Source organism: Temnothorax curvispinosus, unplaced genomic scaffold (assembly GCF_003070985.1).
Source record: "Temnothorax curvispinosus isolate PA1 unplaced genomic scaffold, ASM307098v1 QBEX01002937.1, whole genome shotgun sequence".
Lineage (NCBI taxonomy): Eukaryota > Metazoa > Arthropoda > Insecta > Hymenoptera > Formicidae > Temnothorax > Temnothorax curvispinosus.
Window position 1 is genome coordinate 195,172 of NW_020212717.1, and position 16,412 is coordinate 211,583.

General features: G+C 37.9%; 1 protein-coding gene across 5 annotated transcripts in view; it reads right to left on the minus strand.

The window, feature by feature from the left end:
* Window positions 1-8,717: 8,717 nt before the first annotated feature.
* The window catches only part of LOC112452089 (kinesin-like protein KIF13B), a 31,989-nt gene continuing 24,294 nt past the window's right edge, over window positions 8,718-16,412 (minus strand). For 3 of the 5 annotated variants that reach the window (XM_025012139.1, XM_025012140.1, XM_025012137.1), the window contains 8 exons: window positions 15,775-15,849; window positions 14,774-14,925; window positions 14,183-14,516; window positions 13,842-14,095; window positions 13,530-13,713; window positions 13,193-13,393; window positions 12,883-13,053; window positions 8,718-12,797 (listed from right to left, as the gene is read on the minus strand). In XM_025012139.1, the coding sequence (XP_024867907.1) occupies window positions 12,709-12,797; window positions 12,883-13,053; window positions 13,193-13,393; window positions 13,530-13,713; window positions 13,842-14,095; window positions 14,183-14,516; window positions 14,774-14,925; window positions 15,775-15,849 (1,460 nt within the window). In that variant the 3' untranslated portion in view covers window positions 8,718-12,708. The remainder of the gene's footprint in view (window positions 12,798-12,882; window positions 13,054-13,192; window positions 13,394-13,529; window positions 13,714-13,841; window positions 14,096-14,182; window positions 14,517-14,773; window positions 14,926-15,774; window positions 15,850-16,412) is intronic. The other 2 variants (XM_025012142.1, XM_025012141.1) reach the window with 1 other exon arrangement.

The following is a 16,412-nucleotide window of genomic DNA, read 5'->3' on the forward strand; positions in this document are numbered from 1 at the left end:
CACATTGTGCTGTCTATGGGTTCTGTTTCTTGCGTAAAACGCGAGCAATAACTATAGAGAAGATTTTTAACTCTCGTTTCGTCAACATACGGAAATACCGAAACTTGTTGCGCGATAAATATTGAAGGGTGTTTTCAACGTGACACCGATGAGTCAGGGAATTGTCCAGCGAATCGTTCTCGGTATCTTTTTGGAAAAGATCTACAAGGAAGATCTTTTCCTTGCTTTTCCTCAGAATCCTTTAATCCTGTGACCTATGAACATATAAAACCAACAAAAGAGACAGAAAGTTGAAAAACTTGATGAAAATCGCGTCTCTATCTCTGTCTCTACGCTCTTATAGCCAGTTATGCAAATTAGAGTAAGACATCTTCCTGTACCTATGCGAACACGGGAATTTTTTGTTTGAAAGGGAGACCAAAGTCCATCTTTCCCAGAATTTCTCGTTGTCGCACGTAATATTATTCACGTATACGTTTCATCTTCTCGCGAGAGATATGGCGCTCGCGAGATTGTCCTTGTTATGTACATCGTTAACATGCAGGCTCGCCCTCGAGAACCTAACCGCTGCTATAATAAATCATTCCTATGCGAATATCGTTCGCGTATGTAATTATGCACGTGCATTTCCCTTTCCCGTTTGATTCACATGCGACACGATGGACCGTCCGAAAGGTCACCGCGCGCACCGATGCCAGATAAATCTACGACGCATCTCGATGGAAATTGTTTTTGCACCATCTTCCTATTAGAGACGAGACAGATGATTCTTTAATTCCACTGTTGACGGTGTTTAAACGTCCGCGCGACTTCGTATCGTATCCGCGTAATCTTCGATCGTGAAGTGAATCATTCGAGACTTTGCGAATCGAACGTGAACTTTTCTCAAGATGAGAACTTAATTGTTTTAATTGGTAACACGCTTCTAATCTTCGCGGAATATACAATTCCAAGGAATTGTAAAACTGAGAACGAAAGCAACAGATTTCTGAGTCATAAACTGTCACAAACTGTCACCGCACGGAGAGCATTGAGCAATGAACAAATTTCTACGAGTGATTACGAGACTTGAATCTCTGAACTGAACAAACACAAGCGTCCCTTTGATTGTCTTGTCCGGATCAGTGCGGGTACACGCTACTTGGAAAGATGCGATTTCCAAGTAGTATTTCGAAAAAGTCTGGCTAATTGCATTTTTTATACATATATTATCGCGAAAGCACGTGCCTGCATGCAGTTACTCGCGCCTCGCAGATTTATATACCACAGTCGGATGACGGAAGCCAAAATGACTTTGTATACCTGCAGCTAGGAAATTGCTAGTTTATCACTAACAATAAATATATTCAATGAATTAAAGAAAGAAACGCTAATAATTCAAACGTTAATAATTTCATTTTGTCGAAGAGCGACATTTTGGCAAGTGCCGTGCCGTGCTGCGCTGCGCCAGTAGATTCCTGTGGGTTTTCAAATTAAATAAAGCCGCCGAAATGTGTCGTTTCTTCCACTAGATCGATGTTGACAGAGGCATTGAACGTAAAGCAGCTATTATATATCGAGAAAAATGTGGCGCGGTCGATTTCGCGATGGCTTCGTACGACTTTGTCGCAATTATCGTGGCTAGGTTTCAATTGCACGCTTTCGTTTCACGAAAATTGTCGCAACCGTCAGCACTCGGTTCGCATGGCGGCGCATTCTACGCTATTATATTTAATAACGGATTTGTATGCCGTTTGTTTTGCATAAAATTCAAGTCCTTTTCTTACGCTTTTATTAGGACGCGACTTCTTTTCTTACGTTTTTATTATTTTGTAGCAACTTTGTAATTCAACGCGCGCAAATATTTTCGTTTCCGGTTGTTAAAACGGTTCTCGCAAAAGCGAAACGCATTCTGTGTTTGTAGGTAGAACGACATATACCCGGTTATTTCGTAGTCCGCGGTCCGCGGTGTCTGACGTCTGACCTGACAATGAGTCTTGAGCCTCTGAGCGCGTATTAGCGCGTGAGCGTGAGACGTGAGGCGTGATGCGGCGCGGTGCCAGTAGAATGGCAGCGCAATGCATTGCAATACAATGTAATGCATTGTGTGGCGATATATATATTTATATATGTCGGTAATTCTCATAAGGAAGAAGTCGAACAAATCCAGCCGGAAGGAAAGCGCAGCCGGCAGCGTGGCTCCGGGCTCCGGGCTCTGGCGTGAGTCCGGAGCAAAGTTCCAGACGCTCTATTATGTATCAGTCGCTTCCCCGAACTTACGTGTCGTTTATGTCTCGCGTAAACATTTCGACCAACTATTTGCGTTCTAGGTACTTTCGGAAATACATGACTTTTGCTGAAATTGACAATCGCGCAATTATTTATTTGAAAACTTGGTGGAATTCATCGTTTCATCTGAGGGAGTATAAGGTATAAGGACTTGGTGACGGTGAACTGTTCCTTCTTTACTGACATATAAAGAAACGGTTCACGCGCATTCCTATATTGTGCACCTACCGCAGAAGACGCATTCGAATATATTTATACCGCAGACAGCCTGAGAAAGTTGTTATCTTTTATTTCGACAAACTGTTATCAAGTTACCTGGCCTTTCTTTATTGTCGGGCCGCGGGCGCTTCTTTGCCGATTGCACGATGCGCTGCATAGATGCGGTTGCGCGACGTATTAACTTTGTTGGCGATTGTTGACGAGAATGAAGAAAAGAAATAATTAGTTGTTCCGCACGCGTAATCTCCAGACAAAATCCAAAAGACATTGTCTCGAGAGACGTATCTGCATCGACGTGCGGACTCTTTTGTCCACCATGCACCTTTACGATCCCTCGCACATTACTGGCGTCACGAGAAAAAAACCTGACACTACGTATTTATACATTATAGCGCATATATTATGTATACTTCATCTGCCAAGACAAGAGCAGACGGAGACGGCGGTCGGTGCTGACCATGGGTAGGTTCACTGATCCCATCTCGTCTTCGAAGCATACGCTCTTTCATCGCAGCGCAGCTTTGAGATGCGAAATATATGCTCGCGACTTGCTCGCGTCGAGAAAAAGTGGGGAGGGAGAGAGGGAGAGAGAGGGAGGGAGGGACAAGACGGGGAAATGAGAAGAAAAGGGCAACTTGAAGCTTCTCGTACACTCGAGAGAGAACATAGCCATGATGTGAAAGCAAAAGAGAGACGTGCGTTATATCCGAGTCGGGAGTCCGCTCCGTTGCGTCGGCTGCTGAATGTCAATGCCTGAAATGATTCCCAGAAGTAAAATAAGCCAACTTCGCCGCGTCCTGGACCTCGTGAAAGAGTTAAATTATTTAAACACAGTATCAGCTTAATTATAATAACATCTCGATCAAACATATTCTTTTTTAGAACTCTAATGTGGTTATTCTTACTCGTTCTTGCTATTTGATAAACAAAAATCAGGAATTAATATTGGATGAATATTACACTCGCCACAATTTACAAGTGATATACAAGCTGTCGCGTTCGGCGGGATATCACTCACTGATTTACGATTTACAACACACACACAAGCCGCATATATAATTTTAATTTCCTAACTGTAGGTAGATAAAGTCAATTCGACTTTCGTCACTCGATTGTATAAGTCTAAGAGACAAGCAACCGCACGTGCACGTGCTTTCCGGCTTTCGTGACAATATCATATCGGTCGAAAGGATGCGCACACGATCGCGTGCACACGAATGCACGATATGCATTTTCAAAATATCACATACCGCATCTTTGTAAGTATACAGCACTCACGGCAGTCTGCTAATCCGTTGATCCGTGAGAGAGAATCAAAGTGACGCTTAAGTACGTTTAATTCAGGGTGTCTCGTAGTTGTTATTTATGGAAATTTGTTCGCGTCGCTCTCCGTACGACCAAACTGCCAACAGTGCCAACTCGTGAATCAGAAATCGTCGATTCCATTCTCCATTGTCAGTCTTCACTATATTTGGAATTGTGCATTTATGCTTCCGAGATGGAAGAAAGCGTGTTGCCGATTAATGTAAATTTTCGTCTGGGGAAAAGTTATAATTCTTCAAAGCCTTATCTTTGAATGATTCATCTCGCGATTGGAGATTACGCGAATATTACCTACTTATCGGAATATAGGGTCATGTCACGATGCGCTAACGACAATCGGAATGAATATATCGTCATTACAAACGTCTAGTAGCTACAACAGTTCCTCAGCTCCTCATCAAGGCAAATAACAACTGTCAAGGTTACTGAAGAGATATATTAATTGCAGACATCTCTCATCGATAAGTCGCTCTTTGGCTATGGGAAAGAGCGCACGAGTGCACTCGCTCGCGCGCGTTTCTGTTTGCGGTGGACTACGAAAGAAGGACTACCTCCTCTTATGCGCGTTTTCGAGGACAAAAAAGACCTTGAAAAATCCTCCGACTAGAGTCACCGACATTCCCGCGGGAGTCATTCCATTATATTTAAATTAGATGACTACACCCTACATCAAAACCTGTGTGGCTAATTCACACATAGCACTTGTTTATCTGGTTTATCATGTGTATATATGTATATATATCATGCAAATACTCCATTATCGTACGATATTTTTGTGTATTCTTCAAATTAATTAGATTCAAAAATTCTGCTGTGAAAACGGCGAGATTTTAATAATTTTCGACTTACGACCAATTAGAGTTACGGTCAATAGTATCACGCATAAAGATCCTATATCTAAATCTGTACTTGTGCTTGCAGTGACTTATGCTTACTTGATGTGAATACCGATCTACCATTTAACATTTATTAATGTGCGATTTTTTCATGCACAAAGTCAAGGAAAGAATGACACTTAAAATTGAATAGTTTTCGCTGAACGTTATTTATTATCACACATATCGAAATGTACATAAAACGAAGCGTAAAATGCAGAACATGTAATAATAATAATAATAATAATAATAAACAATAACAACAACAATATAATAATAATGATGATAACGATGATGATGAAAATGATAGTAATAGATAATAATTAATTGAACAAATTTGTACGCATCAAACGATTACAAAAATTAATCGTATTAAACATAGGACGCATACATTTTTAATTAAAATTTAATCGTGCAATTAATTAATATTAAATCGACAACTTAATATTTAACAAACTTAGTTATTATGTATGTATACAACTTATTTCTTATTGCGAATATCACACTTTCTAAAAGACAAATTATTGATAATTTCTCTTTTAAATCATTCATAGATAATAATTCGATGTGATATCAGGATAACTGTATTTGTCGTTATATATATATTACTAAAGTATTCTTTCTTAAAAAATGACAAAATGTAAATTAAAAAATTAAAATAGAACTCGTCTAACTTTACTGTAGAATTTATTATAATATATAAGTGAATAATCGTATAGCCTGATATATGTATATTTATATACATAGGACATATGCCTTAGAACCAAATATTGATTTGTTTTAACGACGAGCGAGACAAGTCGTTATCGGACTCGCAACGAACTCGCAGCAAAGTCCGATCGACCACGCAAGCAGATCGCACATTTAGAACATTAAATTATATTTTTATTATATTCATAAAAATTAAAATGTACACACCTTACTGTTTATACTTGTATCAGCTTCTATATGCATGTATCGCGGTATGTATTACGCGGGATTTAACAATAGAGATATAGAGATACTCACGAGACGAGACGAGCTTATGAAATAAATATACGACTTTTTCACAAATGGGAGGATTTCGGAAAAAGAGGTGATACGGTGTTTAGCTTACTTCAATGGATATTAATATTATTGACTGCTTATAAAATAATACTATTACACAATAATCATCCTTTGATTTGACTTGACACAGTTCTATTCTTAATTCGTTAATAATAGTTAGCTCTTGGCCTACGAGATCGAAAAGCATTCTTGCTTTCGGGGCAAAGGATGCGGCAACGGTAATCGCTCGAGTAGCAATACTTACTGCAGTTTTACAAAAAAAAAGGTGAATAACTTTCACTTGAATTAGAAGAAAAGTTATATGGAATATACTCGCTAGTTATATTTTCTTTATTTTACTTTTGCCTTTTTTTTCTCGAGTGCCGCTAAAGCAGGCATGCCTCTAGCGCGTACGTGTGTGACTGGATGTGCATGTATATCTATGCCTCTAGTATCTGACACGTATGAATATCGCGCGAATGATATCTTTGATACCTACTGTTAAATTCTGTTAAACAGCAGGACGCGCTCCTCTAACTGAATCGCAAGGTTTATGAGAAAACGTCTCGAAACGAACTAGATGTACACTTTGATCCGAGCACGAAGGAATTAAAGAAAATCTATGAAAGATTCCATCTTATAATTCTCATAATCAGACTAAGACGTTTGAATGAAACATTCATATGTAAATGTTTATTGATTTTATTGCGTAAGATAAATTTTGCTATCTCGTGAAAATATAATTTATATTTGAGTCACACGCGCGCGCCGCATGACTCATGCTCTGCCAGAAAATACCAGGGAAATACAAATTGAAAAAGATATCAATTTCAGAGTAACACATGCCAGATCGGATGGATCGTGATTACAGAATGTTCCATGCAAACATTCATAGAAGTAAACGCTAAATATTGTGCCAGAACAGATACTAGCACCAGTGCACACCGAGGTATTTACTAGTCGAATCGCTATCTATATTCTAAATATTGAAATTTAGATCGTGCTGAATCGACAATATACACGTACAGCTCGAATTACTATGCGCAATGTCGAAATAAAAATAAATGTCACTTAAGCGCCTTCCCACATTTTATGTATTGTACTTGTACACGCATCTGGTCGATTCACTCACAGCTTCGCTCACAGCTGTAACGTTCGTACATGTAATAATCGTTTATTTGACAATCTCGTAAGAATTATTTGATTCGAGGTACATACATTCAGATATGTCTAATAAACATATCAGAATTAATTGTGAATTAATTTTACAAGGATTTCTCTCACTTGGAGAGGTACGTATTCGTGTGTGCCTTTCGCGAGATAACTTTTATACCGATGGCGTGTGACGTCGGAAAATTATATTGTTGCGCTATTTATCTCAAGTGCATAGTACAGTGTAGAGTACAGGTAGGTCTTTACGATTATACTTATACTCGTTTGTGGTACTCGAGGACGATCATTCCATCGCGTTACATTGCGTGATATTCGAATACCTTCCAGATATTCGATATCGCTTTCGGTATTGTACAACACAATTACTAATTAATTATTTAAGATGTTTTAGAGCAAGTTCTAATTTGTACATTATATGCAATATAAGTTGTAAGAGATCCTTATCTAGCGATTAATCGAGAGTCAGTCAAATTAATAAAATGATATAAATGATTTTACGCGGAAAAGGCTACGGGAGAGCCTGTTAAAAAGAAATAGGTAATAAGCATATCCGTAAGCACACATTCGTGATTAAATTTTAATGAGTTAAGTCACTGTATACGAATCATTGACAGTCAACATCCTACAAGTTAGTTTTGTATGTATGTTTGGGGCTTTATATAACACCCCATCCAAATGCATATATTCGGTGAATACAAACCGGCTAGATACCTTTTTGTTTGTTTTTTTTTCTCTTTAAACACACAATGCAAAAATAGGCTTTCCTATTTCCGGTTATCTACAACCAGATCAAACGACATGGCGCATCCTATCGATCTACAGAGAATTTCCGAAATCCTTATTATCTAGTATCGACTCACAGAAAAAAAGGATTTGCTACTATAGGGATTAACATTTTTTGCTGCGAGAGCTATAATTTAGCAATAGTAGCAAAATCTTTTTGCAATTATTACTAAGTAGCAAAAGGTTCAGCAAAATTTTTTGCTATTGCAACAAAAGGTTTTGCTATTATATTGCAAAATTAATAGCTCTCGCTGCAAAAACTGTTAGTTATCCCATATTTAACGAATAGATTTTCTGTAGTAGAAAATCCTTTTTTTCCGTGCTGTATCATTCGTTATTTCCCGCAGAAGCTTTACACTTATAGCGTCTCGACTGAATCGCCGATCAACTGAAACCAACCACGTCGCATCTTTCGCCGGATAATCGCAATTTCGCACTTTGATTTTACGCATCGCTCTTATGCCGAACCGAATTTTCGACCTTTTCTGCCAGTTGCGCAAACATTTGGCGAAGTAGACGAAAACAGGATCGATTCGAGGATTCGCAGGTTTAAAGTGTCCAAGTATCCGTTTGATTCGCGCGACACCATACGCGACAAGGCTGTTTCCTCGTTTCGATGGATCAGAGCTAATGTATAGAGTCGGGGTGGATCAAACGGATACAATACGAATGTGTTGTTTCTAGCGAGTGAACGGCTTATAGATTTTCAACGGATGAGAATGACAGCCGTCATTGAACGTCACGCGGGTTGACATTCCTATATTTAATCACATCAAGACGCGTGAAAGCTCTCGTGGACCTAACCATGTGTTATAATAGTGTCGTCGTGATAAATACACTATCTACTTAACGTGGCTAGAATAAATGAGGAGGCGAGACAAAAAAAAGCACGTGCTCACTTTGCTATTTTTTTTCTTACATTATATTGTGTTCCGACTTATTGTTAGTACTGTGTCGATAAACGTACGAGGACGAATACGAGGGTTTTGTCACTTTTTCTTCGCATGCATACTTTGTCTGTTATTTTCCTCACTTTTTTCTTTTTCTTTCTTTGTTTTTTTTTCTTCTTTTTTTTAATACGTTACATTAAAATATAACCACCAATCTCGAGGCTTACGTTGTACATATACACGTTATATAGGTTTTACATTAGCGTGACCGTTCGAACGATCTCACCGCGACGCGACGATGGTTTAGAAGAGTTCCGAATTCAATATTATACGTACTCTCGCACTTTTTCGTGTAATTGACGACAATGAAACGTGGCCGCTGACAAATGCGGTCGACGAGACACTTACGAGAAATGAATCGCTTTCGCGACAAGGATAGAATTCAACCAAGTGTTGCGTAGAATATTATGAGAAAGCGTAGCCGTATCGCACTTACATAAGCGCGAACACGTTAAGATATCCGATAAAAATTAACGTTATTGGCCGAAAAAAAAAATTATGAGACTAATGTCGAGAAAAGCTTTTTCTTTGTCTTTTTTTTTCGAACTAAAAAACGAAATTACTGCATAAATTGTACACACAAACACACACACACGTCTCGACGTCGTTGATATTATTCCTTTTGTTATAAAAATGGTCCTCCTCGATCGTCTTGTCGATGCGATCCTTGAATTTGTTCGATGCGCGCGATGCTTTTATACAATACTTTATGCTCACGTGTCACGGAAAAGCGCGATCGAAAAGAAACTGCTCTCGAGCTGTACCCGTCGTTAAAGGCGCGACTGCGTCGTCGATGAACAGATACGTAATTAATTTACATAATTAATCGGCAGCTGGGGACAATCACGGTAACTCTGGCCCTTTGAAATGTAAGTGATGGTTTTCAAAGGCATTTTTGGCGAGGAACACAGAAAAAATAGTTAAAAAAATTCTATGATCAATATTTGTCCCTGTTTCGACTAAATTTTAATTTCAAGTTTTTAGAAATAGGCTTGGAGTTAGATGAGTTCTTATTTATGCGGGGAAGAGGCTTCGCCGCAGGCGGAGTGTCTACTTTCAAGTAAAAGAAAGAACGTTCGCGTGAAAAGTTGAACGATACTTTTGAAGAATTTGATTTTGGCAGTGACGACAATTCTGACGATGATTCAAGTTCCGAACCATAATATAAAGGGTGTATTTTTGCCCACGCGTTCGATTTTTGTTTACGGACTGGAATTTTCTTTTTCCTTTCTTTTCGTTTGTAATTGTTAGTTACTTTAGTATCTATTGGTCGGAAAATGCCTCCGAAAACTACTAAACATTTCAAGGACCCAAATTGAGTTATCGTGATCGTACCGGCAGCCGTTCGAAAAACGTCTTGGTTTCGCAATTTCGCATTTGATACTCGACTTGGTATTTTAATGGAGTCACGTATAATATTCGATGCTCGTGGATACTTCGACACGAGGATAAAAACGAGGGAGCAACGTGAACAGCAAAATATAGATTGATTTCACAGCCATAGTTAGGAGACTCGATTTAAATCATGGACCTCCCGTCCGCGACCCTTTGGAACTTGGACCGTGAGCGCGAGCGATCATGTCATATTCGCAGCGATCGCGGATAATGTTAAACTCGGAAGTCTTCTAGAGACATTCGTAAAACCGATTGGTCGAAAATATATTCTAGAATCACTTAGGGTACAAAGTATAGCATGAACGATTATCTTTAGACAATTGTAACGGTAAAAATGGACATTGTCTTATTGCGGGATGGAATAGGCTGCGTAAGCTCTCTCAATGTTAAATGCTCCGCTGCAGCTTCTCGCGAACATTGTTTTTCCCGACAACGTAAGGAAACAGTACTTAAACATCGACCACTCATAAGACTGCGATTAAAAGAAATCTTTGTTCCGAGATTATCGTTGGTGCTCTCTCACTCCCCCTCCCCCCATTACATTTCCTTCTGTTTCTATTTAATTTATATTTTCTCTCCGTATCTCTCTGCGTGTTTGTGTTGTAGGAAAGAATGACATTATACTCTGGATATAATCGCCTTACAATTAAGGGATTCGGAAAAACACTATTCAAGAATTGATCGATAACGCACCAAAGTACACAGTGGAATCGTGATTTTTTTCTTTTTTTGAATTTTGAGTCATTCTTCCTATGTGTCGAATAATGTGCGTGTCCGTAAAGTAAGAAGAGCAAGAGAGTAAATCTTGCTTTACGGATGACATACGAGTTCCAATGCGTCGAAAGGAATGCAAGTGTCGATTGCCAAGATTGTGTACCAAGAACCGAAGATGCATAATAATTAATAATTGCAGAATTTATTAATGTTATGCCGGGCAGACATGTAGTATCACTGTGACACGTGGACTCATATAATTTGTGTTTCTTCCTCAACAATCTCGATTACTAAAAATGGACAGATACCGCTGGTTGCAAGGTTTCCTTCTCGCAGAGGTAATTGTTATTTACGTACATAAAACCGGGGAAGATTGTCTGCCACGATAAGGAAACATTGCGCCGCAGCGATTATTATTATTATTATTTATTATTATTATTGTTACTATTATTATTATTAATATTATTATATTCCATAAATATTACACATACAGTAATATACTCATTATTGGTAATATAAGTATTGTTCTAATTGGACAGGAGCTGTTTTCACAATTTGGGCGAATGTACGAGTTATCTTAAATGTTAATTGCTTACGTTTTGTCTTTTTTCATATTCCTTTACGACACAATCTACATTTCGTGAAGTAAGAGAAAAATATAGTAGTTTTCGCCGTTTGATTTCACGCAAGATGTGATTACGTACGTAATGGCTTTTGACATAAAGCCAAGTTTAATACTCCACAAGTGAAAAAAATATCCGTTAACGAGCAAATCACGTTACAGGATACGAAATGTATATCAATCGTCCGCTTCGACATCCATGCTGTGCGTGAATAAAGTGATATAACGTGGGTAATCCAAGTATCTATCAAAAAGCTGGATGAATATAACGTTAGTTACGCAACTGATACGATGGAACAAGCTCGTTTATTTAGTTTCTACTACTTAAGTCTACGAACTTAATATTGCAACTCTATTAGACATTGTATCTTTGGACTTGCAATTTGTCTCTTAAAACAATTAACAACGGTATTTAAGAATCAGTTTGCAATCTCCAAAAAAACACAATACGCAGTTAGAATGCAGTATATAAATTAAGGCATGTCATGTTCACGTGATGGGACAACGGTGACAAGAGATGTATATTACAATAAAAAGGAACTTAACGAATCGCGCTAAAAAAAATACAATATATGAAACAATTGTATACATATAAAATCTTTTTAAATAATCTGCATAACGCGGTAAAATATATGTATGCAAAATGTTTTTCGACATTTGTCCTTTCATTGGGCACTTTTCCGGCCTATAAATTACCATGTGGTAATTTTGGAAAGTGTATCGTCCAATGATTTGTAAAAACGCCAAGATTAAATTCGGTATATTATTATCGCGTCTATTGTATCGACACGGACCGATTTCATAAATATAAAATATCATTACGTGGAATATGTACATCAAATTGTAGTTATCGTGTATATATTCAGATTGACATATCGAGAAAAGGAAAGATGTCCTGCTAACTTTTGATTGGTTTAAAATGTACAATTAAATCGCAAAGTATATTTCCTTCCTCTGGTATAAAACACAAATGGTTCGTAATACGTGGTCGTTAAAGTAAACTTGTGGAATGCTCGTAAGTCAATAAGTATCGCAACTGACTTTCGATACATGGCGACATGTATTATGCACGGGTCAATTATGCTATCCCCCCCTTCTTCCCTAGCCAAGTAACGAAGTGGATAACGTTGTTCATAGGACATGACAAGTCGAGAATACCCTATGCTTCGTGCGTAGTACACATTAATGATTTAATATTTCAAATATTACTTTATAGTAATTTCAATAATCAATAGCTGCCCTAATGTCTAAAGGACTGAAACATTGCTGCTACATGTATCGTATAGGCATGTAGCACTTGGGATATTTATGTTGTGGCTTTTATTAACACGAAGTAATGGTGAAGCAGTGTGTGATCCGTTTACTTGCCGCGTGGAAAAGAACGTGTACCTGTAGTAGAGAGGCCTTCCCCTCGACTGCGACTTCGGTGCAAGGAATGTAATCCTTCGCCTGTAAAGCAATATTGTTCCAATAAACGTAATTTCAACAGCAACGTATTCCAATCGACGCAATAAGATAACTGGTGCGAAACTACCTTTACTAATACTCCTGCGCATTGATGTGGATGGTGTAGATTCTTGCTTTGTATAGCTTCTAAGTGCCCTTCCTCGTCTGTCTTGAATTAGCTTATCCATTTTAACGAATATACCACATTTCGATCGACATGTAAAATATCTATGGCCATTGACAGCACCATCGTTTTTGCCTACAACAATAAAGTATGGACAGGTTTAAAATCTACTTGGAAAGTCTAGATAAAGTTTCAGAGAGAGAGAGAGAGAGAGAAAGAGAGAGAGAGGGAGAGAGAGAAAGGGGGGAAGAGAGGGGGAGAAAATTTTTCGTACCAGTCGGAGCATCAAGTTCAACTCCTATCCAGGTTCCCGATGCAAACTCTGTGGGACCGACGTATGCTATAACTCCGGAATAACTATAAGGACGAACCAAAACAGATTCACCAACAACGATCCAGTCTGGTAGGGGAGTTTCCACTCGAGTTAAATCGTGTCTTGAACCAAACGCTGAACTTTTATCGCTAACGTCATCCGCTGCAAAAAAAGAAATCTTTTTAAAGAGCTGCACGTACATGAAGAATCACATGGTATATAATTTCTCAAAAAAATAAACGCGTCGTTGAAAAATATATGAAGAATTTTCAAGACTATTTGCTTGCGTTAGCAGTACCATCGATTCTTTCTGAAGAGCTATTGTCGCCATTTTCATACGACATGTTAGGTTGTAGCGTTTGCTCCAAATGTACCGCAGCCTTACTCTCAGAAAGTTGTGGACGGACCATAGGAAACGAAGCTCTATGCTGCGAGCTGGTAGGCCTTCCTGTACTGCTAGAAGTCTTTCTTCTTCGCACGACCTGATTAAGTAAACACGAATCATTTATCGACTTGTCTGCATAGTCTAGCTAGAGGAAATTATTTTTGTCCATCTTTCCCTCGCTTTCTTTCTCTTTTTCTCTCATTATGCAAAATATATAATACTTACTTTGCCAGGTGGCAGTTTGGTATGTACGATCCAAGACCCCTCCAAGGGACTATCGTCTCCTGAATTGGACGTTTGACTGATTTCCATCTCGTTTTTTCTATCACTAAGAACCTGATCATGTGTACTTTTCCTTTGAGTCTCGACGTGAAACATGTTGCTATTGGTCTCACTTTCACTCTTTGTAGAAGAAACTGGACTATCGATATCAGTATCCATGTACGTTCCCATTTCTTCCAGATTTTTTCTAGTGTGTTCTGTAAGACGAAGAACTATTATATATTTACAACAGAACAATATCGATACATCTAAAATGACTGTTTCGTAGCATCCCCGTAACTAACCCTCCGTGCAAGCGCTTAGCGAGATGTTCAAGTTATCCAACGCGGAGTTTACTTCGCTCAAGTACTCCTCTGGCGTTTCCTCCACGAGGGAACTGTCCATTTTCTCGGGTTTCTTGCTGTCGAGAAGATTACGGTATTCGAGATCTGGAGTCTCATCCACGCTGATGGACTTGATAGAAATGGAATCTTCCGATGTCAGGTTTGTCGTGGAAACAGCTTGAGAACCGTACCCGCTGCTACTCATACTTGGCGTATTGATCTTCGTCGATTGCAGTTCGACCAGAGAATCCAATGTGCGTGAGGAAGTTAGCGGCTTTACCGGTTTCGGTGGAGCCTGAGCGCAAATAGCCTGTGTTATACAATTTTGATTCGATTGGCGCGATTACAATTGCACATTATTACAAAGTGGCTTAATGGCTGACTCCGTTGCAGTCGCATCAACGAGTTGACGCAATAATTCAAGTATCGTAATTTATAAACGCATTGTGCAACATTTATTGTGTTTCAATTTTTTTTTTTTTTTTTTACGAGATTTTTAGATAAAAATAGAAAAAATTTTTTTAGATATTTTTAATTCAGAATATACCCTACCTGATATGCCTCGTATTCAGAATAATCGGCGTCGCTTTTCTCCTCGTCATCGTCATTGATAGGAGTAGACGCTTGGTTCCCCACATTTGACGTTTCCTCATGTAATGTAGTCATACGAGGACCCAATTTACTGCTGACCATATTGGGAGACGCTACGATCAACACAATTATATTGATAATATATAATTGAGGGTAAAACCATTTTATATTATAGCATGTAAAGTATCAGGGCCGATCTGGCCATTCTAATAACTTCATCCTATCATTAATTTTACAAAATAGCTGTTTTTTTCGCAATCCTTATTTTAACAGATATTACATTGGACGCTAATGGGTTTATTACAGAATCGTATATCGAAAGGTGCCAGGTCGGTTCTGATATACACTTATAAATGTGAAGGATCATGCTCTTCCTAAAAATAACAAAAAACCTTACATATTCCACGCTTATTTGTTATATGACATCATTAATTTGCCAATTGTGTATGAATGTATATATATATATATATATATGGGGATTATTAATAGTTTCGGATAATTTAGATCAAGTAATCCCAGACAATAAAAGCGTAGAATATATAATCTGAAATAAAGAAATAAATCATGATGATCGGGATAACTGTAAGTAATCAACATTCAACACACATAATATGTTGCCCTTAAAGTGCAGTATGTATTTACTACATACATACTGCACTTTAAGGGCCGTAACAACAATTCAATGGTGATTATGATCATAAACCATCTAAAATAAAATACACTTAAAATAAAACAAAACCCAAATACTACTTCACTATACTACACTAGTTTCTAATGGTTGAAACAAGGAAACCAAAATATACAAATATGTTGACCGAATTCATCCTTTCAAACTATATCACGCTAGAATTATCCTTCAACTGTGTGTTGTGATTCTAATCTAACTTGCTCTCAATGTTCAGACTTGAAGTTGAGTTAAAGAATAAAATTTGAAAGGACGATCGACGACGAGTGTCACCTACACTTGGCAGAGGTAGATTGTTGAAGACGTGTCAATGAGTTGAGATTCAGGTTCAGATTCAGGAAAGTTGGTCTCGCTGAAAGGAAATAGATGCCACTGATTATACTTCTTTTCCCTTCACTCGACTAGTCAACGCTACTTTCCCCATAATGGCGAGCTTCGTATGAGCTTTTCGGAACTTATATACTGACAAATCATTCCTGCAGGCCACAGACACTAGATGGTGAGACAAATAGACAAGTAACGTATATTATCTAACGCGCATTCTAATATACGAAAGTTTCATTATGTGTATATGTCATGTCACAATACCATTAACTGACACATCAATGTTTATGATTTCAGCATTTCAAGTGTGAATCTCACTTTTTATTTTCTTTTCCACTATGTGTAAAACTATCTATATATATAAATACTCCATTTCAATAACAATTTTAAGAACTCGCCATTCCATTTACGAATTCAAAATGCACATTTTCGAAATATGTCATATATAGATACATGTATACACTTTGTATGCCGTTATCTTTATGATAAGTGAACAATAAATATAAATTAATAATATATGATAAACACTACACAATTCGATGATGTACATAATGAATTTAAGATTACGTTTTCAGAGATGGTAAGTTAAAA